This window comes from Mchenga conophoros, linkage group LG10 (genome assembly GCF_057382185.1).
Source record: "Mchenga conophoros isolate Kocher_MC1m ecotype Shallow Benthic linkage group LG10, M_conophoros_male_GT1.1, whole genome shotgun sequence".
NCBI lineage: Eukaryota > Metazoa > Chordata > Actinopteri > Cichliformes > Cichlidae > Mchenga > Mchenga conophoros.
In genome coordinates this window covers 28,328,207-28,351,140 of record NC_140535.1, presented here as the reverse complement: position 1 = coordinate 28,351,140, position 22,934 = coordinate 28,328,207, and the positions used below count along the sequence as shown (strand labels likewise).

General features: G+C 39.0%; 2 protein-coding genes across 5 annotated transcripts in view; one reads left to right on the top strand and one right to left on the bottom strand.

Annotated features, from left to right (window-relative positions):
* htr3b (5-hydroxytryptamine (serotonin) receptor 3B) lies at positions 1-10,193 on the bottom strand. Of its 2 annotated transcripts, XM_085289713.1 has the most exons (10): positions 9,776-10,193; positions 9,062-9,099; positions 8,234-8,397; positions 7,999-8,043; positions 7,748-7,857; positions 6,998-7,167; positions 5,440-5,597; positions 2,426-2,636; positions 1,633-1,842; positions 1-1,223 (listed from the first exon to the last, which is right to left on the bottom strand). In XM_085289713.1, exons 2-10 carry the CDS (start codon positions 9,093-9,095, stop codon positions 958-960), a joined length of 1,368 nt encoding a protein of 455 aa, XP_085145839.1. In that variant the 5' UTR covers positions 9,096-9,099; positions 9,776-10,193; the 3' UTR covers positions 1-957. The 2 variants fall into 2 exon arrangements, with proteins under 2 accessions (XP_085145839.1, XP_085145837.1); XM_085289711.1 differs by lacking the exon at positions 9,776-10,193 and having other exon boundaries at positions 9,062-9,194.
* usp28 (ubiquitin specific peptidase 28) overlaps positions 9,883-22,934 on the top strand; it is a 26,896-nt gene continuing 13,844 nt past the window's right edge. The window contains exons 1-7 of one of the 3 annotated variants that reach the window (XM_085289710.1): positions 9,883-10,047; positions 12,659-12,733; positions 14,097-14,217; positions 14,906-14,993; positions 15,998-16,160; positions 19,577-19,663; positions 19,772-19,909. In XM_085289710.1, the coding sequence (XP_085145836.1) occupies positions 9,988-10,047; positions 12,659-12,733; positions 14,097-14,217; positions 14,906-14,993; positions 15,998-16,160; positions 19,577-19,663; positions 19,772-19,909 (732 nt within the window). In that variant the 5' untranslated portion in view covers positions 9,883-9,987. Of the gene's footprint in view, positions 10,048-12,655; positions 12,734-14,096; positions 14,218-14,905; positions 14,994-15,997; positions 16,161-19,576; positions 19,664-19,771; positions 19,910-22,934 lie in introns of all 3 variants that reach the window. The other 2 variants (XM_085289709.1, XM_085289708.1) reach the window with 2 other exon arrangements.

Below are 22,934 nucleotides of genomic sequence, written 5' to 3'. Positions count from 1 at the left end.
CATCTACAGATTACATTTATATCCAAAACAAAGCGAATGCAGACATCTTAAACAGCCACTGGAAGCCTCATAGAGACACTAACAAAGCAATGATGAAAGATTTATTTTCAGATGTGTTGCATAACATCGTGTAACCAGATATACTGGAAAAAAGAGGTTGCTGATACCGTCAAAACTACATTAATATTGATCGTTACACTGGCAAGTTTTCTGTGCACATTTGATATTCTTATTAGGACTATTAGGAAACCACCAGGGAGTAGAGACACAGCAGCTGAGCTCTGAAAGGTTTTCACTGATCCATTTTGTGGCAGTAGGATGGAGATTAAAGTATGAATACAATATCATAGCATCACACTGGAAGTGAGAATTTTCTCCTGAGAGCTACTTTATTGTACAGTATCTCTGAGTAAATCTTCACTGCCGGGAAACATAATAACAGAGCCGATACAATAATGTCTTTGTCAGAATGATGATACAGTGCTACGATGGCTAGAGCGGTGGCGGTTACGCGAGCAGCATATTTAAAGAGTAGCTATTGCTCCAGAAGACTTCAAGTGTACTTTTTGCAGTTTTGCCAAATATTTGTACTGGCTATTTAAAAGGCATTACTCAATCTGTCAGTAATAAACATAGTTTTTTTAAATAATTTATATAATCTGAATAAACTGTTGTTTTGACCACATCCTGTTCTTAGACCCCAAAGGTCCAAAACTGTGATTAAAACTAAAAACAGTCAAAAAACAGCCACATTGCAACATATAAAATACAACAACAACATACAAATAAAGTGTATTGTAACCAGTGGTTTCTTAGGTTAAATATATATGAGCACTTCTTGAAGTAGCCTATATTTTTATTTAAGTCAGGTTTATTCTATACACAGCAACAGTGCAGTATTTATCTCTGCAAGTACAGTGGACATAGGCAAGAACTGTTTTTAAATGTGCAGTTAAGTCAAGCAAAGCTCCAGTTGACCCAGAGCAGCAGCAGCGTTCCAGCATACAAGCCCAGAACCAGCAGATAAAGGCGAAACAGGAAGCAGTCGAGCTTAGAGCAGAGGGCCAGCCATTCGCTCTGAGCTGAAGACTCGCTGTCCTCCTGGGAAAAAGCTAGACGGAGGGAAACCAGCTCTCGGAGGAGCCACTCCAGCCCAGTGGGAGTATCCTGGATCTCATTCAGGGACAGCAGATCCTCATCCAGTGAGTTTTCAAGCTCATAGTCTAAGAAAAAAAAACATTACAATGTAAGTAATGGATATATATTTATGGAGTAGGAGACAGTTTATATCCTTTACCAGCTTTATATCCTGTACAATAGCCCCATTGACTTGGCCCACTGTGCCACCCTGCTGCTATTCCACCCTCAACTATTCCGCTAATGCATTTTTGTCCTACTTTCAAAAAGAGTTTCCATACGCTTTGGCACAGTGTGTATTTCTATTTCTATTTTTAGGGCTTAAATTTTCCCACAGATAAGATGTGCCTTGGCTCCCGTTTAAGTGTTTTTCCTCCCATGACTCATGATGTTGTTTTCAATTTTGCTGAAGCAAAGTAAAAAAAAAAAAAAAAAAAGTGTACTCTTATATCCGCTGCCAATAGCACATTTGGGAAAACGAGTCTTAAAGTTTACCTCCAGACGGGTTTATGTGGTCGAGGGTTTTGATGGAAGTTAAAGCACTCTCAGTAAAGACATGACCAGCTGAGCCGTACTTGTCCAACAGGCAGGCAGACACTGACATTTCCTTGACCTCCTTCTCACTGTAGTGAAGCAGCTTCACAACCAGTATAGACTTGATCAGACTGAGCATCAGCAGGGCCATGCACACCACAAAGAATACCCCTAAATGGAGATTGCATAGTTCAGAAACTTGGTGGAGAATATAGAAACACTTACAATAGTGTCTAGTTACATAAAATCCAAACTATAACCGATATTTACAATAAAGCTTTACTGATTGCCCAGACACCTATTTCCATGCTCACAGTCTGATTCTACCTCAAACTGCCTTCATATTGTGACACACTGCCAGTCTTGGGGTATTTAGTCTAAGAGTGATCTTTTCTGTGGTTTAACATTACCCTTACTCTTTATAGGTTTTTCATGGAGCACTCTATTTAAGGCAGAGCAGGTTTGCAGCCTCCCCAGATAAATTACTGTGTGTAAAATTAAATGTGGGGAGCACTCAGAGCTTCATAATTTAATTAAGGTATTTCAGATTCTGCTTCTTCAATTAGGCTCCACTTGTTTTTCCTCTTGTATTCCCCCAGTACTACTAGACATACTATTGTCATTCTACAAATTAATGTTTTGCAGACAGTGCACATTGGAATTTATTTTACATTAACCTTTCTGGCTTCAGTTACAGAATAAAAAACAGGATATAGGTTGTTTGCTTTACATATGTGTGTCTTTAAAATCCCACCAATGAGTGAAGTTCTGACAGCAGTAACAGGCAGTTCATCTGTCATGTTGACTCTGAAGACGGTGTAGCCGAGCAGTATGCTGATCTTAAAGGTGATGCGTGTACCGCTGTTCAGAGGCAGGTAGAAGCTCATCACATCTACCAACATGAGGAAGATGCTCGGGATGAGGAGTCCTACCACGTACAGCAGGGGGCGCCGGCGAATCAACACCTGAATAAAAGATGAGGCCAGTGAGCTGAGGTATGAAGGACAGAAGACAGACAGAAATAATATCCACAAGTCTTGACAGTTCACACACCTAATTTTGGAGTCACTTTTAAATATAACCAAGGAATATTTGTTTATCTCTCCAGACAAACAGCTGTGTGCATGAAACACTTATCTCTGACATTTCTGCCCCCAAACCCACCTGAATGGAACTGAGGAACATTTTACTTAGGACACAAAACAGCAGCAGCACTGTCTTGTTTCACAAAATAAATGTCCTTATTAGTCTGTATAATCCACAAAACACATTATCAGCTGTAACATAAAGGACAACCAGACTAAAAAAAAACAGTTTCTATCCACAGGCCATCAGGCTACTGAATCACTAACTAATTGTTGAACTGTAATGATCTCTCACCTGTAAATTTGCAATTTTGTACATTTATATATGTATATATTTATAACACAACTTCATACAATATAAACATTGCATACTCTGCATATATTACACTGGGACAGTGTTGCAACTACTTGCACTTTAAATTCTGACTACACCTACACATAAGCTGCACTTGTTTTACTTTATTATTATTTTCAGTGCTATTTTCTATGTTCAGGGTTAAGTTTACTCTTTTAGTTAGCTGTTATTTAAATGTGTGAAGGGAACCTGCAAAGTAAGAATTTCATTGCTCTGCGTAACTACTTGTATTTTGTGGTGTATATGACAATAAACTTCACGAATCTTGAACATATTTCCACTGTCACTCCATCCATTTTCTTTCATTTATTCTGTGTTGGACCGTATCCCAGCTGCCATAGGGCAAGAGGCAGGATATGCACTGGACAGGTCACCAGTTTGTCGCAGGGTTGACGCAGACTGGCAACCATTCATTTAGAATCACCTAAATTGTCTAACCCCACTGACTGCATGTCTTTGGACTGTGGGAGGAAGCCAGGGTACCCGGTAAGAACCCACACAGACATGGTGAGAACATGCAAACTCCACACAGAAAGACCCCAGCCAGATGGTGGATTTTAACCCAAGGACTTCTTGCTGTGTGGTAACAGTCCTAACCACCGCTGCCTGTTGGCTCCTGTGTGATAACACGAGTGAACTTGTGTGTTGAGTACAAGTAATAATATAAAATTCAATTATGTCTGATTTTGATAACCACAAACCCTGAAAAACCACCATTAAATCCCTCTCTAGTGTGTTCATGTGTCTGAGCTGCCGTGATGGTGATTAATGAAAAACTAAACATAATCCTGTTAGAAAGTTTCCCGTCATAACAAGTTGAAACCATCCCTGATAATAATTACCAGCTAACTGATGTTTCACTAGCTGCTGCTGTGAGGGAGCCTTTCATTACTCTCTCTGAGAGAATGAGTCCCCGAAGTAACTTCTGTTTACACTGCACTCGTTAAACTTTGTTAGCATTCACAGCACATATGATATGTAATCACAGGAGTGTCTTATTCATCACATCTAGGACACTCTCTCTCAAAGTCATTTTCCATCGTTCTCTGCAGAATATCAGCTGTCTACAAACACGTCTATCACTCAGCTCGTCTCAATTTGTCAAGCTACAGCCTGCTTCACAAAGTGATTTATGAGCACTACTCTGGTACAGATTGCAAAAATTGCTGGCATCCCAAGTTATCATCACTCGCAAATTAAATATAAATTTGCAAGTCTGACAGTCCTTTCCCATGTTCGGGCATAGGATTCAAGGTTTTCATTTCTTCAGATCAGTTAAAAGTGAGAAAATTAGTGTGAAAGTAGTTGACCCCAATTGCCAAATTCATGAAATGGGCCCCAGTCATCAACGAGAGATAAAAAAGAGCCAAGCCATTATTATTTATGTAACAACAATATAGCAGTGTGCATTGACATCAAGTGGCCCACTGTTAAATAAGCTTGTGTTCCAAGGCATGAATAGGCGTCACTATGAATGCTTTAGTGCATTTTTTTACTTCCAAACTGGAATGAATATGTTTGGATTTCACTTTGACTTTTCATTTCGATGAATAGAGAATCAGGTCTTCTCGGGCTATAGATTTCGATTCTGAATGTGTGTAGATTTGTTTGTTCATGTTCAAGTATTTGGGTTATTAATAGCAGCTGAATGTTGCTCTGTTACTTTCTCCAGCTTGTGAAAAGCAACATTTTCTCAGAAGTCAGACGTTTTTATATAAAATATCTATTGCACGCAACAACACTGTCACAGTGTAACAATATCCCAGTGAGCCATGAAATGCTCCATTACAAAAAAAACCTTGGCTCTTTGAGCTGGATAACTAGCAGCCCTCCCTGCTCTCCACCTGCAATGGGCTATGGGGCCATTTTGCTCCCCGCTAACAAGAAGTCCATTGATCAGGCAGCCACTGAGACAGTCTCATTATGGTTGCTCACCCTCCCCTGTCTATCAGCTTCTCTCTCTCTATCTGTCTCTTTACTTGCCAGAAACAGCCTCAGCCTCATCATTTGGCATTAGCTCTCTAGCTCAATCCATGAAGGTCGCAGCCAATTGCTTTACACTTTACAATTCCACCGCAACGCTTCAGGGTGTAACCCGCAGAGAACTACAGTTTAAAGCTCACCATCGACTAGCAATCAGAGCCATCACAGCACAGTTACTCTCTCACTTGTTACAGAGCGTTTACGCCTCTGAAGTAATAATCTATCAAACACCCGAAATATTAGTATTTGATTGCTGTTAGATTTATAAGATAACCGGTTTCATTTAAATTACTCCCAATAACAGTAAATGTGATGAATGTACGCTAAGTACGATAAGTCACGTACGTTAAACTGGATGTAGGCATATTCAGTTTCGTTTTGTTGACTCAGCCGGTAGCGTGAAGGAATGGACAGCAGTTCCCATTCTCCATCATTCATGAACTGCTTTCTATCCTTAGCAGTGGTGTTTTCATTCCTCAACAGGGCCAAGTTTATTTCTTGCACTGCAGAGGGAGAGATAATGAAGAATAAAAGATGGCAGAAGAAACAACAATGAGCGTAGTGTGTATCTGCTATCTCCTTGTACTGTGTTGTCACCTTTGTCTCACAGTGGCAGACAAATCAGTTTCAAATTATTCAGTTTTCCTTCTACTATCCACAGATTTTTAAGCAAGGTGCACTGTCATATCTACATGTCATCTGTCAGCTGTGGCAAACCCTACAGCTGAATGGAATGATAAACACTGCAAATACGGAATAAAATAAGCTCAGCATTTCACTCACTGTCTTTATCGGTTGATGACTTTCATCAGTTGTCCTAGAGATGGTTCAGATTTTATCACAGGGCTGAAGCTATGTCGTTTACAAGGCAATGATAACTGATGGTTGCAAAGGCATATGAAAGAACACTAGCTGAAATTACAAAACATTAGCTGTACAGCTTCTACAGTTCGACTGTTTACTGCTTTAGTGGATCACCATAGTCTTTCATCCCGTCTTCCTTCTCTCACCCCAACCGGTCGCAGCAGATGGCCCCGCCCCTCGCTGAGCCTGGTTCTGCCGGAGGTTTCTTCCTGTTAAAAGGGAGTTTTTCCTTCCCACTGTCGCCAAAGTGCTTCTTCATATGGAGTCATATGATTGTTGGGTTTATTTCTCTGTATGCATTATTGTAGGGTCTACTCTACAATATAAAGTGCCTTGAGGAGACTGTTGTTGTGATTTGACGCTATATAAATAAAATTGAATTGAACTGAATTGAATTGAATTGAATTAGAAGAATAAGACAAGTTAAGTGAGTTTTGTTGAACTTTATGCAGCAATAGATATCTATGATTCTATTAACAGATGTAAACTGGATGAATTCATCAGAGCTTTTGGTTAGATTTTTTAACTTTGTAAAATATTGTAACATTTAATTTATTTTACTTAGTTACTGTTCTTACTTTCTTCGAGCAACTGTGACCACATAATTAAGGTTTTCTGATTCTGAAATTATAAAAAACAAAAGTTCAATTTATGTGATACTAAATAAAAACACTGTTGATCTAATCAGCCTCAACCTGTTGAATCACCATAGGTGCTCCTATTTTTTCTAATTTCTTTATTTTTATTATTATTTTATTTCTTTGTCTCCCTCCCTCACTAACATAGGCTTTTGGACTGAATAGAGCCCCATACTTCCACACAGCAGCCCCTATAACACACACACACCTACACACACTCATATATCTCGTCACATCCTGTCTTCTCTTGCACAATAAAAACGCTGTTGTTTTTGAGATTAAGCAGATACACCAAGTGAAGTCATTCTGACTGAATTTCTCTACTTAAAGCTGGTGAAAGTCTCCACCACAGGTATGAAAACTGTACTCTCCTGCTGTAAACGTAGGCTGATTTTACAGACCTGAGTGCAACAAACTTCGGAAGGTGAGGCTGCAATTCTGCTTGTCAAATGGAAAGGCATACATCTCGAGAGTGCAAGCTAGCACTGCCTGTATGGGCCGTTTGTTCTTTACTGAGCCAGAAGAGTTGACGTAAACGTAGGGGATCGGAGGGGACTTCCCTTCGTCCACACTGGAATGGATATGAGGAGAAAGAGGGGAGAACAGGTGAGATCATCAAGACACCTTTTGTTGAGCTGATCCATAACTAAAGTGGCTGTTTCGTGGACCTTGTCCCATGAACGGGGACATGCTAAACCAGCACCTATAAATGCTCAGGTTTAACATGAATCCTAACCTAATTTTGATTAGACTTACTGAGATTGAGACGTATATAATTTCCTCTGCCATTAATAAAGTATTGTGATTCTGATTATTTCATGATTACCTCTGGGATGCCAAAATCCAATTTCAAATACAGAAACATGACATCAGCAGTTACCGGAAAGATGTAATTTCCTAACAGTTTACAACTAAATTAAAAAAAACATTGCCATGTTAAAAGATATGTGAATATTTTAATGTACTGCAAATGTAAACCATGTTATCAATTGATGTATTATTGCTTTAATACAATACAAAACAATCAGATCAGTAGGAATCTGTGGTACATTTCTAAAATCAAAGAAACTCAATCATGTTTGAGACTTGGGCAAAATTGAAGGACACTGCACTGAACACAAGAAAAAAAGTTTGTGCAGACACTTTCTTACATTTCACTAATGATAACATCAGGTATCCAGATAGCTTCAGATGACAGCGAGATCTCTTTGATACCCTCAAACTCGTCTGGATCCCAAACCAGGAACTCATCTGTCCAGACCTGAAAAGTGCAAAGGATTTTTCAGCTAAACTAAAAAGCTCTTTTATCCATAAAGATATATATTTTAATACACTGAAAAATGCCTTTTTTTCTTAACTTGTGTAGCAAGAAACAATAAGGAAGCACAAAAAGGCTATTTACCTGTCTGTACCAAATACTTGTAGTGATGCTCTGAGTCTTTCCATCCTGAAGAAAAGAAAATGAGTTTCAACACAATTTCTAAAATTTTTCTTATATATTAACTCTTCCAAGGTTACTGTTTGAGTTGCTTTGTAAACAACATAGAAATGCATGAAAAGTGATACTGAATAAAATGCAATATCATAAACGTTAGGAGCAATACAAACACAGCAGAAAGCATTCAAAACTAACATACCACATCAAGGACAGACCGTAGTGTCAGGTCTATGTAGACAGTAGTAGGAGTGGTCCAATTGTGAACAGGTCGAACGCCGCAGTCGTAGTTCCTCAGCAGGGTCCTGGTCAGCTGGTTCAGAGCTGACCTCTTTGGCTTCTCTGGCACACATTCAGCCAGATGGGCTGAAAATTAAAGAAAGATTACCACTTGGACAAACAACTCACACTCACAGGACACAAAGGACAAAACGATGTGCTGCTACCCAGTGGTGCAGAGGAAAATCTGAGGCTTAAACTATTACATCAGTGGATTACTAAAAAAGATATCATATCATGCCTAGACTCAATATCTGTTGCCTACTTGAATTTACACAACACAAAAAGAATTGGATAATTAAGTTTTGGGGTAAGCTAGGGGTATCAAGAAGTCCCCTTTGAATTTCCTGGATCACTTATTAAGTCTTGCAAAAAGGTAGCTGCATGAGCCATTCATTGTTCCGCATTCCCTTCATTTTGCCACTTTAATGTAAAGTGATGAGAATAATGTAAGGAAATCCACATTTTTTAAATAAATTTGTATTGATTTAAACACATTGTTAAGAGGATGCTTATAATAACCATCAGACAAGGTGACTTTTTCTTTATCTCTGCATTTATCGTAACATCTGAATGTGTCTGGTATTGCTGACCAAATACAATAAGCAAAGCAATGGCTCAAACAATTAAAACAAAACAAAAAATCAGGACATGTGACAGCTGCTTCATTCTGATGTGAAATGCCACAAAGACGAAGCATCTAAATGAATTCATGTGGACATCTCAATCAATTACAAAAAGAGCATCTTACCTGAGATCAGCAGCGTCAGCCAAATGAGAGACATCAAGCTAAAAACCAAGATTACAGGTGTTATCCAAGTCATACCCAAAATGATTGCCCTGTTAAAGTAGAAATATCCACAGTTTCATCAAATAAGTTCAACAGCAGCAATCCTGACAGGAGGGGAGGAGCAATGAACAGGGTAGAGCAGACATTTTTTTGGTTGTCATTGATTTTCCACTACCCGGGTAAGGTGATACATGTGATAGAAACACCCCAGAGAGACAGCTCCCTGGAGGTGTTTTTAGTCCAGTTTACAGCTTCGGATAATTCTAAACACTTAAGTATGTGTTGTAAAAGTGCTGGAAGCATCTAACAGAAGAACTAAAGAATGGACTGATGGGTAATTGTACATGTCTGCGAACCAGAGAGTGGAAAATAAAGCCATAAAATGCAAGGCATAAAAATATTTCACATTACAGATTGCCGTGACTGTAATACCATGGATATAAATGCATATCATTTATATTGCAATCACATTTAGTTTCTCGTAAGAAAAGCAGTAATTCAATTACAAAAACAACAATAAGGCTCTTAGAGACGAGGAAATTGTTTTGTTTTGTTTTTTTGTTTTTTCTGTAAGAGAGGCGGAAGTCACCGTATTGTAAACTAGCTACATAATTGCTGTAAAGCCATTAACGTTGGATAATAAATCTGCCATAGACACTGGAAGTATTTCATTACCTGAGGAAACGTCCCGACAATCACGTAACGGGTGCGCGCGGGTTTTAAGTTAGCGACCATTGACTGTAGTTAGCGATCGCTCCAAGGCACGCGCGTGTCTGGATAGGTGAGCGCGCACAGCTGGCCTGTCGCTCTCGTGCCTGACAGATGGAGCTGGTTTGAGTCGGAGGCAGTGCTGGAAGCATTTGGGGGGAAAAAATCAGAAGGAATTCATGTTTTCGTCTGCAATGAGAGCCGATCAGTCTGAAAATGGAGAAAACTCAACCAACTCGGTGAGAGCTCAGGATGATGGAGCTGCTATTAACACAATAAGTGGCATGTTTGTGACGCCTGCAGAGCTAACCTTAACACTAACCCCTCTGTTGTGTGGGCACAACCCCCGGAGGCCAGTGTGTGTTCAAAAATCTGCGATTTTAAAGTTTCCTCTGATATTCTTTAATGTAACTCAAAATAAAAATACATTTTAAAACGTTTTCAAATTTTAAAAAATAACGTTTTTTAAATCGGTAGGCATAAAATACACTTTTTATTTTTAAATCAAACTTCCGACATGGCTTTTTAACCAGATGTGACTACTTAACTGAGCCTTGTTTTTTTTGGTTTTTTTTGCTCGTTTAGTGACCAACAGATAAAATAATGTCTGTGAAGGTTCTCAGTCATCCAGGTCATCGTAGTCAAAGGAGCTTGCAAAGATAAAATAATAACACTTTAATTATGCAGAGTTTTTTGTATATAAATACATATTTTATTAATAATTCCCACTAGTTAAACGTAAACTACGTAACATTTACATTTAAACCGTTATTTGGCTCAGTAACTATTAATCCAACCGATTGCTCTTTCAATAGGCTTTTGTAATTATTCTAAGACAGTGTGGAGTGATTAGTGATTTTATACTTCAGGGAGGGCTTTCCTCTAATTATATATGATGTGGTGTTAATGAAAATGCAATGCAATCTAAACGTTTATTACACTTTTTTGGTTTGGTATTGACACAGGAGGTGTGTTTGAAGACAGAAAGAGACAGACCCACTACTGCCCTCTCACCATGCCTGGTGGCATGGTGAGTGGAATGATAAACAGAAGCTTGTGCTATCCATGTCAGTAGCTGAAAATAGAGGCTAACCAAGAGGGTCTCAGATAGCCACTGGACTCCATATAAGTCTGGTCAGCCTGCTCCTGGCTTCCTTTGTGTGTAAGAGAAAGATACCATGACATGTGCACCTGGTGTCAGGGTTGCAGGCTTTATATAGAGCCTCTAACTCAGTAAACGTGTGTTATTTCTTTTTTAAAACTTCATGTGTCTGTGAGGTCAAAGTATATGACTGCCTGGGAACACTTGTGTTTGCCTGTCCGTGTGTGGAACAAATAATGTGGTGGTGGGAGACTGACCATGCAAAGCCTGCTGGCTAAAAGAGGGGGATCTAATTGGAGGAAGGGTACCTGAAAGTGCCCCCGATTGGCCAGTGTCCCTGATTCACTGGTCTACTTGAAACTAAACAGAGAAGGCAGATACACAGACTGACATCCCAGCAAATCGCTAAGGTTTATTCAGTTGCTCCCTTTAGGAATCTCAGCGGATCATTTCCCTCCATTTCATTATCTCCCTTGCATCCTGTTCTGTCACACCAGCCAGTCTGCATGTCCTCTTTCAATACATCCATTAATCTTCTCTGTGGTCTTCCTCTTTTCCACCTGCCTGGCAGCTCCATCTTCAACATCCTTTGCCCAGTATGTGCACTATTCTTCCTCTGCACTTGTCCAAGCCATCCCAGCCTTGGCTTTCTCACTTTGTCTCCAAACTGCTCAACCTGAACTCTCCCTCTAATGTACTTATTTCTAAAGCTGTCCATCTTTAACATCTTCATCTACATCTCCTGGCTTTTTGTCAGTGTCTGATCTGACATTCTGATCAGTTGATCCATTTTGTTGTTGTGGAACTCACCCATAAATTACTGCCTCTCAATATCTCTAGCTATTCCAAAGCTTCTTCCAACTATGTTTCAGTTCTACTCATTGGAAATATAATTTCATTTTTGTTTAACTGTTCCTACTCAGCAAACTGCCTGTGTAAGTCACAGAATAGAGATGAGCCACACATGAGCCATGCACTTATGTGGTCCTCAGTTTGTTCCACTCCATGTACATTAGGTAAGGAGGACTGTAAGTGGGATGACACACTAACCTTGACATCTTTTGGTTACCACAAGTGACTTTCTTAGACTGGTCTTGTGTACCCTCAGTACTGGTGATATATAGACCAGACGTCACTTTCTGGCAGGAGTAATGCCAGCTGAATGATCGTGAGATCCCCTCTGAAATCCTGGTGTTTTCTCTGCTGAGGGAATGCTCATAAGGAAGTTGACTGGTGTTTTACTTTTGAATTCCTTTGGATAAATCATCTTTTTTGCCTCTTCTGACAACAGGGCTCTTTTTTTCTCTTTTGAAAGTCAATTTTTCACATTTTTCTTTCTTTGAGTGCCATTTCAGCTATCAGAGAAAAACTACCAATAGCTTTTGGTGAGAACAAAAGCACTATTCATTTATTTTGTTGGTGGCGTATTCTTTACAACATATTTCATTCTTGATGGAGGACAGACTTGGATAGTGAAAGCAAGGATTATTGAGCCAATCTAAATGGAGGACTTAATGTTGCCATTGTTACTGTAGTGATATTTATTTCGTAACAGTTGTAACTTCAAAGCCAATAATACTTCCAGTGGATCGCCTACTTGTGCTACAGTTATGTCCATTTTGTCTACCCAAATGGAAATGAAATGCCAGCCCATCACTGCCTCTAATGCATGGATCCGATACAGGAAGTTGTGTGTAATGGTGATAGAAAGATCTAAAGTCTGCCTGGTGTTTTCGTTCTCTCAGCAGAGTGAAATGCTGATCAGCCAGCTGAGGGAGATCACTGGCATCCAGGACCAACAGATCCTCTACAGAGCCCTGAATGTAAGGCCCAACAACTTAGCATCAGCTTTTAGAATCTGCAGCATCACATGTTTAGGGTACTACAGTTGTTTGACACTATGACTTTCAGACAGTAGAACAACATTCACGGGATTCCCGTGGCTGAGAGATTTGTAGTTTTAATGTGATTAAAAAGCTTGTAGGCCATTTAAAACACCATGAACCACAAACTGATAGAGCTAATACCATTTCTTATTTAGCCTGCTCAGCAGACCAGCCTCAACAAGAATCTGCTGTTTCACTTTAATAATATTTCATTTTAATATGATTGTCTATATAGTCGACTAATGAAGGGGTTTAGGTCAGGCTAACCTGAACTTACATTTCATGGAAGAAAAGGTTTACACTTTTTCTTCCACTCATCAAGCTTCTCGCTCCCTGTTGCCACAATATTTGAAACGTGTTATGGGCTATTATAAAATGATGACATTATTAAAGGTACAAAATGGACGATTTATTCCAGACATTCAGGAAATTGTTTATATTTAAAATGATTTTTGAGAAAGAAATGAAATACATAGAGTAAAGACTAATCTGAATGTGTGTATTTTTTAATTGATTATTTGCCCACATCTCATAATGGTAAAGTATCCTTACAAACATTCCTAGATTAATATCCAGATTCCCTAAAAATGTGAAACATTTCTAAGTTATGCTACGTCTGGTAAATGCATCTCCATCCTTAACTTTATGAGTAATGCTGCTAACAAACAGATAAGCTAGCAAACATCCTGAAGCCATAGTTATTTGTAAAGAAATCCAAATGGTAATCTAAGTAATGGTGAGAATTCTGCTTTTAGCTGGAGAAATATATTAGACAGTTTAAAAGGTAGGAGATGTTTTATAGCAAGATTTAATACCATGAAGAACATGAATCTAAAACTGTTAAACTGTAGCAATCCATTCCCGCACTATTAGGCAGCTAAAGAGTCTTTGAAGTGTAAATTATGTTAAAGACCCCATAGGGTCCCATTTTTTCACTCCAGCACTCTACCTCAAGCTTACCATGTTTAAATACAGCTGCATATGAAAACCCCGTTAAAAGATTGAATGAATTGGAACATCATAAAAGTAACAGTTAAACAAACAGTACATTAAACACACTGGTTAACTTTCACAGGCATCGTGTAACCAGATGCAGACGGCAATAGGGTTATGTATTCGTTGAGTCATACAAGTCTAAAATTCTTGTTTAAAGCACAATCGACTGGATATGGCCATGTGTTTATATTTTGATTTGTGTGTCTTTAAAATGTGTTGATTTATCCTTGTGATGTATTATTAGATGTTGCAGTCACAGATAAAATCCTCAATATTTATATATTCCTTCTTCTCTCTCCTCAAGGTCAGTCAGGGGGACATTGGACATGCTGTTGGACTGCTGACAACCCAGACTGCAGAGGTTCAGGACCCTGGAGAACCACAGGAGTCAGGGACATCTGGAGAGGCCTGGGAGGGCCAGAAAGGTGCAAATTGACACAAAGCTGATAGCAGAAGTGACACTTCCAGCACAAATGCAAACTGAGCTTAATGGATGAATATAAAGAAAGCTTTACTATGAGACATCAAAAGAGAAGAGAAGACAGCAGTAAATGCATTCAGTTGGCCAGCAAAAGGCTGTTGGTTTGAGTCCAGCCGGAGACACAAATCTCCTTTGGGGTGGCATCAAGAAGGGCATCCAGAGTAAAACTCTGCCAAATCAAACATGTGGTGACCCCTTGTGGCAAGGGGGCAGCCAAAAGTGGCTACTACAGATTTGCCAAAATCGATTGACTTATGTGTGGCGTTAGGGAAATTAGGTATGAAACAGATAAGGAACACACTGCTCTTCAAACACAAGTAAAATGTACAAAGAATGTGTCAAGCTTTTTTTTTTCGAGGTGAACTTACACATATTTTAATATACATTTAAAGTATTGCCATTCATAGCCATCTGTTTGGGGATTTTAATGGTAAGTAAGCTAACAGGAGAATATCTGAGCAATGTTATGGGTCATCCATTTACTTTAGTTAGAAAACAATGTTTGAGTGAAGGCAGAGTCACATAGAAGAAACAGAATTTTATTATGAGTGCTCAGTGTGATTTTTACATTAACCTATTTTAAGTTGAATTATAGGATCTCTGTTGTAACGCTCTTGTGGTTTTTTGTTCAGGGCTTCCTAAAGATGAACTGCAGACCGCTATAGAACTCAGCCTGCAGGAGTCCCACAAAGCCCAGGAAGAGGAGCGAGAATTTCATAGGTAAAGGACGACTTTTCATTTGATACAACACTTGTTTTTGGTTTAATTCACTTTTTAATTTCAATAGAGAGAACTATGAAAATTAAAATGTTAGCGGCATGAGTGTTTTTCCTCTCAGGCTACTAAATGGCCATGGATGCCACAACTATTATCTTGGCTGTGTGAGTGTTACACTCTCAGCAAAGGTCACTGCTGACAGCTGACAGTTCACACGGAGCAAAAACACACAAAACAGTGTGGTCTAGCAGTTAATCTGAGATCAAAAGTAGATAAAATAGCAAAGAACTTTAAGTGTCTGACTACACTTTCTCTCTAGCCATGCTGGATGGATTGAAATGAAATTTCTTTCAGATGATAACCATCTATCAAAGACCTTAACTAATTATCGTAATGGTGATTCATTGACTTTTGATGAAGAGGAGATTTCATTTATCCAATCATAGATGGCCCTAAGATGATTTAGCTCCATGTCTTTGGGGAACCTCAGATTTCTTAACGTTTCATCCCATGCAGTGTTTCAGTTTACACTGAAAATGGGTAGTTATGGCGGTTTTGGTCCAGCAGTACCCCACACAGTTTACCCAAGGACACTTGGGTAAACTGTGTGCAGCTTGGGAGCTGCAGTTTTAACACTGAACCTGGCGTTGCTTCCAGTAACAGGCCCGCGTTTTGCATTGCAGCTCTTTTGCCACTGAGATGTGAGCAGATGAATAGGGCAGTTACTTCAGCATAGTTCATTCACCATGAGCTGTTCTTCATTTCAAATGCTGGATTTAATGTATAAGCATGTTGATGCTCATAATTCCCACAATACTGATTACCTGTTAGACTCATTTGCTCCTCTTGATGTACATTTAATGTTTTTCTACAAATCTTTTTGGGGTGATTTTACTTATAAAGATTACATTATACTAACCCTAACCCATAACACTGGGAATGAGTTAACCTGTGTTCAATAGCGTTGTCAGATAACCATTTTAAAGTGGTAAACTGATGTTGTGCAGGGCTCTGGAAGCCAGTGCAGAGGAGAATGCTGCGAGAATAAAGAGGAAGAGATGTGAAGCCCAGAGTGAAATGTGTAGCCCTGCAGAGTGGATCCGTCAGGAAGATTGGCCTGTGGGCATTCGTAATGTAGGAAACACCTGCTGGTTCAGTGCTGTCATCCAGGTGAGGACAAGGAGCTTTTTTCACCTAACAAATAATAAGATGAAAAAGGAGCATTTTGGTTACAGAGGTCAGATTAATAACAACAAATGTCCATAAATATAACCCCTATCATGCTTCACAGAGAGATACTAAACAATCAAAATGTTGCTAAAATCTATTATTGCTTGTAAAATAGTGTAATTTATTTAGAATGAAAAAAAAAACCCTCAATCATAAATATGATCAAATAGGAACACATGACATTGTAATGCCATAAACGTCCTGAATATGTTGATATAGAATGAGATCCATGTGAATTTAAGCAAATGGATGTAATACTTTAATTGACTTGTCTGTAACAGACTTACTTAAAATTCCTTATAAAATAACTATCTTAAAATTTAAGTATTTAAGACAAGTAAAAAACATATGGAAGAACAAATATGCAAAACATAATAGGGAATCTGTTGACTTATAACAGATATTTACCACCAATTTGAGGAGGAATTAGGAGGTTGAGGGTTAGCATTAGCAGTCACAAGTGTTTTAATTTATTTTTTTTTTTTTACTTTTTGTTTTAAGTTGTTTCATTTAGTTTCCTAAATTGATTTTCTTGGTTCATTTTTGGGTGAAAGCATTTTGAGTTTCAGTCTTTTTAATTATCATTGTATAAAGGGCATATGTCAGAGGCAAGATTTAGCAAAATCAGTTCAGGTATTACAATAAAAACACTACTTTTTTGAAAGCAGCTGACTCACAATCTTGTAGACATCTATCGACTCAAAAACAAGGCCATCAAAGCCTCATCAGCCAAGCTGTAATAGCTTAAGCAGTAAACAGTTTTAAGTTTAATTTTAGTTGACTGTAATAACCCTGATACCCACTAACATAAATTAGTGTTGTATTTTTAATGTAGTGTATATATAACACATGTCGATGTTAGACCCATATGACACTTGACCACAAAAGTATTCAAATTCATATTCAGAAAACATAGCGACACCTAGCATGTATTCTGTTGCATGAAACTCATCACCGATCTCCACCTGTTCTAACAGTCTCGCCTCTGTTGCTCCCAAGACCTAAATAGCTCTTGCACTTAGTTCAACAAACATTTATAGACTTGGAGTTTCCTTTCAAAGATTTCTAACTTCTCTTGATCCAGTGTCAATCATCACATGTCTGTTTTGCTTTCAGCAATATCTGTCACCTAGTTTTTCCATGGTAAAATTTGACCACACTGGGTTAAAATGTACAGTACAGACATCTTTTTAAAGCGAAAGCAGAACCTGTTCAGCTACACAAGAATCTCCCTTCTATCTCACCTTTTCATCAACCCTCTATCTTGCTAATAAAGTTAAACATCTTCCCGGTGAGCTTGAGCATACAGTATTAATCTGAGCTCTTAATTCTATTATAAGTCCATTCCAGCTAACTTAACTTTTCCAGGCCTATCAGGTAGCTCGGCAGAAACCAGAACCCTAACTGAGATACACCAGCTATATTGATAATTAAATAGGACGGAGTGAGCGGTGGCAGCCTGAGTATAAAGTAAACAGAAGAGACTGTGATTGTTTCTCTCTGTTAAACTCAGATATGCTTCCATATCTGTTAAGAAGTCCCACCCGCATATGACGGGCCTTTATCTGGAAATTGAAATGGGGGAAATAAGGCCGTATTGTTAGAATACAAAAGGCGTTCAGATCATACCTTTTTTTCTCTGTTTATTGTACCAGAGTCACTTCCTTGTTTTACAACTGAGCTGTTGTAGATTCAACAGAGCTTGACTCGTCGTCTCCCCTAGAAAATTTTTATGCTATCAGATTGAGGCTGAGTGACCACGTGACTCAGTTGTCAGCTCATATTTCTTCAATTATCCTTTGTGGACTAAATTGCAGTAAAACTGAGATAAACCGTAATTGAATTTCCCTCTGAAATGTAAATGCATATCTTGATACTCAGAAGTGCTTATAAGCTCCCATCAGCCCTGCACATGACACATAAGATTAGTATTAATGCATTTAGTTTATCCTGAGAAACATAGGTATCTTATGACAAATTGATATGGGGTTTGTTCCTGGCTGTAAATATATTAAGCTATTGACATATACCGTTATAAAACCTTATTTTCCGACTTGCTGACTTCTTAGTCTTTTGCATATTTGTCACACTTACATGTTTCAGATGGTAATGAACTAGTGATTTGATTCAGGTGTGTTGACCCAGGGTAATATCTAAAACCTGCAGGACAGCGGCCTTTGTGGCCTGGAGTTTCCCCCACCCCTGTTTTACATCATCAATGTAACGTTTCCCCCCCCGAAAAAACCTAAATAAATAGCTCAATACATTTTTAAGTAATAAATTGCACCCATAAAATACGGAATGTAGCCAATTTATGTGTCTTTTATTATTATTTTTTGGCAATAATTTCAGGGTTCAGGCTTTAAAGGGTTAAACAGGCTGTTCATCCTCAAAAACCCTCCAATGTAGCTGAATTAAAGCAATTCTGGAGAGAAGAGTGGGCCAAAATTCCTCCACAGTGATATGAAAGACTCATTGCCAGTTATCACAAACACTTGATTACAGTTCTTGTTGCCAAGGGTGGCACAAGCAGTTATTAGCTGTAGGGGGCAGTTACTTTTTCACATAGGGTTGGATAGCTTTTTTCCCCTTAATAAATATACTCATCATGTTAAACTTTATTTTGTGTTTGCCCAGGTTATCTTTATCTAGTTTTTTTCATGATCTGAAACATGTAAGTGTGAAAAATGTCCACAAATAAGAGATTAGGAAGGGAGCAGGTACTCTTTCGCAACACTGTATGTGAAGAAAAAAGAATAACAAAAAAACAGAGGATGTTGGCCTATTTTAGCCTACATTTTTGAATCCAGGTGAAACTACACCACAGTATTCATATGCAGATCAGCCACAACATCAAAACCTTCCACCAATTATTTAACCACCAAAATATCTCTGACCCGTTGTGGCATGGATACAGGACTTTGGTTGCTCTTTGTGGTTTTCGCAGTTGATGCTTTGGAAGTTTGGATGCTTGGTCGTTGCCTGTGCCTCATGTATTCCTCAAGCCATTCCCAAGCAACTATTTTTCCCAGCAGAACATTGCATTAAAAAAATAGAACTGATGTCATTAGCCTCACCTTTCAGTTATTGTGATGGTTGTTTGATGTGTGAATACTTAATCTACTTAACACTCGCATGCAAATTTCCAAACAGCAAGCTAAATGTCAGTGGCAGAACATTAGCAGTGTTCTTTGTTAATCAAGCAACATATTTGTAAACATATGTCCACATTTTCTCCTCAACCAAGTTACAATAAATGTTCTGCTGTAGCGATGATCTGCCATCTGGTAATCTCCCATATCCAACCTTCAGTGGATGGCTGGATTTATGTGCCTTGTTATGCTGTCTTGTTACAGTCACTCTTCCACCTGCCTGTGTTCAGGAGACTGGTTCTCAACTACCATCTGTCTGAGAAAATACTGGAGAAGTGTAAAAGCCATTCAGTAAGTAAGCTACTGTCACGAGTATATACAGAACAGGATAACACATAACTCTTCTTACTTTGCCGCTGTGATATAAGGGTGATGAAGTTGATGAGTTTACGTTAACAGGACAAGAGGAACATAGCCTTCATGCAGGAGCTGCGCTGCCTGTTTGCCCTCATGGTGGGCTCTACCCGCAGGTTTGTGGATCCTTCTGCTGCTGTGGAGTTATTGCGTGACGCCTTCAGGACAAATGAGGCCCAACAGGTACAAGATATGTACAGTATTTGTCTTTTTAAGGAACAACCTAACTCCGCACCTGCTTTTAATACTCTCTGACTTGCTGATAAAGCTGAGGTGTTCCTCTCTCAGATACAGTAACCAGAGCACATCTGTCAGCACCTTTTCTGCAGGGCACTTCAGACTTCTGGTTTCTCTGAAATTTGTAGCCACTAGAGATGGACCGATCCGATATTACGTATCGGTATCGGTCCGATACTGACCTAAATTACTGGATCGGATATCGGAGAAAAATAAAAAATGTAATCCGATCCATTAAATATCACGAAAGCACCTCACAAAACTTGCAACACACCGTAACTCACCTCAGAACGTTAGCAGTCGGAGCAGTATGCGTCACGTGATAGAGCGGCTGTGGCATGCGGGACCTGTCCGTGATCTGGATAGCATTTGGAGCTTCGCTAGCAACCTGGCATTTCATCTCCGACAAAGTTATCCCCGAGAGAAGTAAAGCAGGTGTGTAAGTCCATCTCTGAATGTTTGTAAAGCATTCCCACGTTAAGCTTAACGAGCGACTGCCTCTCGCTCTCCGGCTGCTACTTCAATCGTGAAACTGCTTAAATGATCAGCTGATCGGCTTTTCTGTCGCGAGTCCGTCTCTCTTGTTTGTTTTTGGTCCACTTTGCACCAGAAAGAGGAAACCAGCGGCTGAACAACAGCAGAACGTTTAAGCTTGATAAGCTGTTGTTAGAATTTATTTAATATTACTTTCTACACCAGGATCTTTTTCTACGTAGCTGACGCTGGTAACTGTGCAGGGGCGGATCTAGCAAAGTTTAGCCAGGGGGGCCGATAGGGCATTAACTGGGAAAAGGGGGCACAAAGACATACTTTTCTTTCTTATTCTCATTTAAAATGTCTAGCTTTTAATAAATAATTATCTGACACCCAAAGTTTTAATTTGATGTAAAATGAATAGAAGTCAATTACTGTATATAGTGACTATTAAGTCTAATATATATACCCTAGTAAGCTATAGTACTTTTTACTTTGGGAAGGTACCATCTGTGCAGTCTGCAATTTTGTTGAAGAAAGATGTTGAATCTATTTAATATTTCTTGAAAAAGAATTGATTTCTGTGCATTTTTTTTTCACACTGCATCAAATTAAGGTTGATTACGTCGATTAAGCATCATGAGGTGGAGCGTGAGGGGTGGTTCCCTATTTTTTATTTATTTATTTTTGTTGTTGCTGGGAGTTGGAACCCTATTAGTTAGGTTGCTTAATATTTACGCTAAGTACTCTTTAAAATACCAGAATAGGGAGGATGGTGTAGGTCTAAGTTTATTAGATTGATCAGTATTGCTGAACTATGAAATATTTTTTTTGTATACAGGTATAACAGAATAGCTTTAGTGTAGTTGTTGTTTTAAACTTGAGTATGAACTTGCAGACTTGCAAAATGCAGCAAGATATTTTAAAAAACAGTTTTGTTGATTAAAAAACACTATATCGGATTCATATCGGTATCGGCAGATATCCAAATTTATGATATCGGTATCGGTATCGGACATAAAAAAGTGGTATCGTGCCATCTCTAGTAGCCACTGCCTCATTGTTTCTCATTAACTACAGGGACATGTAGGCTTTAATGGTCAGCAGTCTCTCTATTTTTCAGCTGCTGTCCTTCTCAGACTCATTTTCTTTATTTTTTCTATTTTCCAGCTGAATATTTTATTTGTGTCTTTGAAGGATTTATGATGTTTTAACTCTTCTAAACCACCATGACAGAAACCAGCCATAATTTTCCAGAGCAAGTCTGCCCACAAACTTTTTTTTTAGTGTCCATTGTAATAGGATCAGCAGACGGCAGGCATCATTATATGGGTTTTGCACTGAATCCATTAAATTTACATGCAGTCCGTGTTTGCCCTGACCTGCTCTTAGCCCAGTTCTGTCAGGGCCACTTTAGTTAAAAGAGGTTTGTTACTTCATCTGTAATAATTATGAATTTTAGGCTGGGACCTTCCAATCCTTCTACCTGCAGATTTGCAAAGTCTATAGGGAGAGCAGCAACAAGACTGCTTAAGTGAAAAGAGCAGGCATTAAAGAAAGGGGCTGATCTCTGGGTGAATTCAGGAGGACTGTTTCAAGCTGATAGGAAGGCAAAACTCAAATAACGTCATACCGAGTTACAACCAATATATGCAGAAGAGCATCTCTGAATGCACAATATGCTAACACCAGGTGTGACCTCTGTCAGCTAAGAACAGGAAACTGAGGCCACAGTTTTTATGCACTCACCAAAACTGGACAATAGAAGATGTTGCCTGGTCAGCTGACTCTTGATTTCTGCTGCAACATTTGGATAATGGGGTCAAAATTTGGTGTAAACAACATGAAAGCACAGATCCACCCTGCCTCGACTCAATGGTTCAGGTCAGTGGTGGTGTTGTAATGGTGTGGTGGATATTTTCTTGGCGCATTTGGGCCCATAGTACCAACTGAGCATTGTTTAAATGCCTCAGCCTATCACATGTTGCCAACCATGCCGATCCCTTTAGACCACAGTGTACCCATCATCTGATAGCTATTTCCAGCAGAATAACGCACCATGCCACAAAGCTCAGATCATCTCAGACTCGTTTTGTGACATGACAATGAGTTCACTGTACTCATTTGGGCTCCACATTCACCAGATATCAATCCAATAGAGCACCTTTGTGATGTGACTAAACAGGAGATGGCTCGTCACGGTTGTGCAGTCTACAAATGTGCAGCAACTTCATGTCATTTCCAGCACCTTGTTGAATCTATGCCATAATAATTAAGGCAGTTATGAGGGCACTATAAGGTTCATTCCAGCACTGGCAAGGTGTACCTAATGAAGCGGACAGTGAGATTATAAGCAGGCTGAAACTGTTTAAATAGGATGCCAATTTGAGACTCTTTTATTCCCCGGTAAAATTCACAGAAGGGAATCAGCTGAAGATTTAGCTAATGTGGCTGACTGAGTTCAAGTGTTCAGCATGCCAGAGGTAGTGCTATGCAC

Excerpts from the sequence above, each read along its gene's own strand:
- htr3b (XM_085289711.1), bottom strand. The coding sequence starts at position 9,134 with ATGACTTGGATAACACCTGTAATCTTGGTTTTTAGCTTGATGTCTCTC. Across the intron at positions 8,398-9,061 it reads GCTGACGCTGCTGATCTCAG|CCCATCTGGCTGAATGTGTG; the intron begins GTAAGATGCTCT and ends TTTAATTTTCAG. Across the intron at positions 7,168-7,747 it reads GATGTTATCATTAGTGAAAT|TGTGGACGAAGGGAAGTCCC; the intron begins GTAAGAAAGTGT and ends TATCCATTCCAG.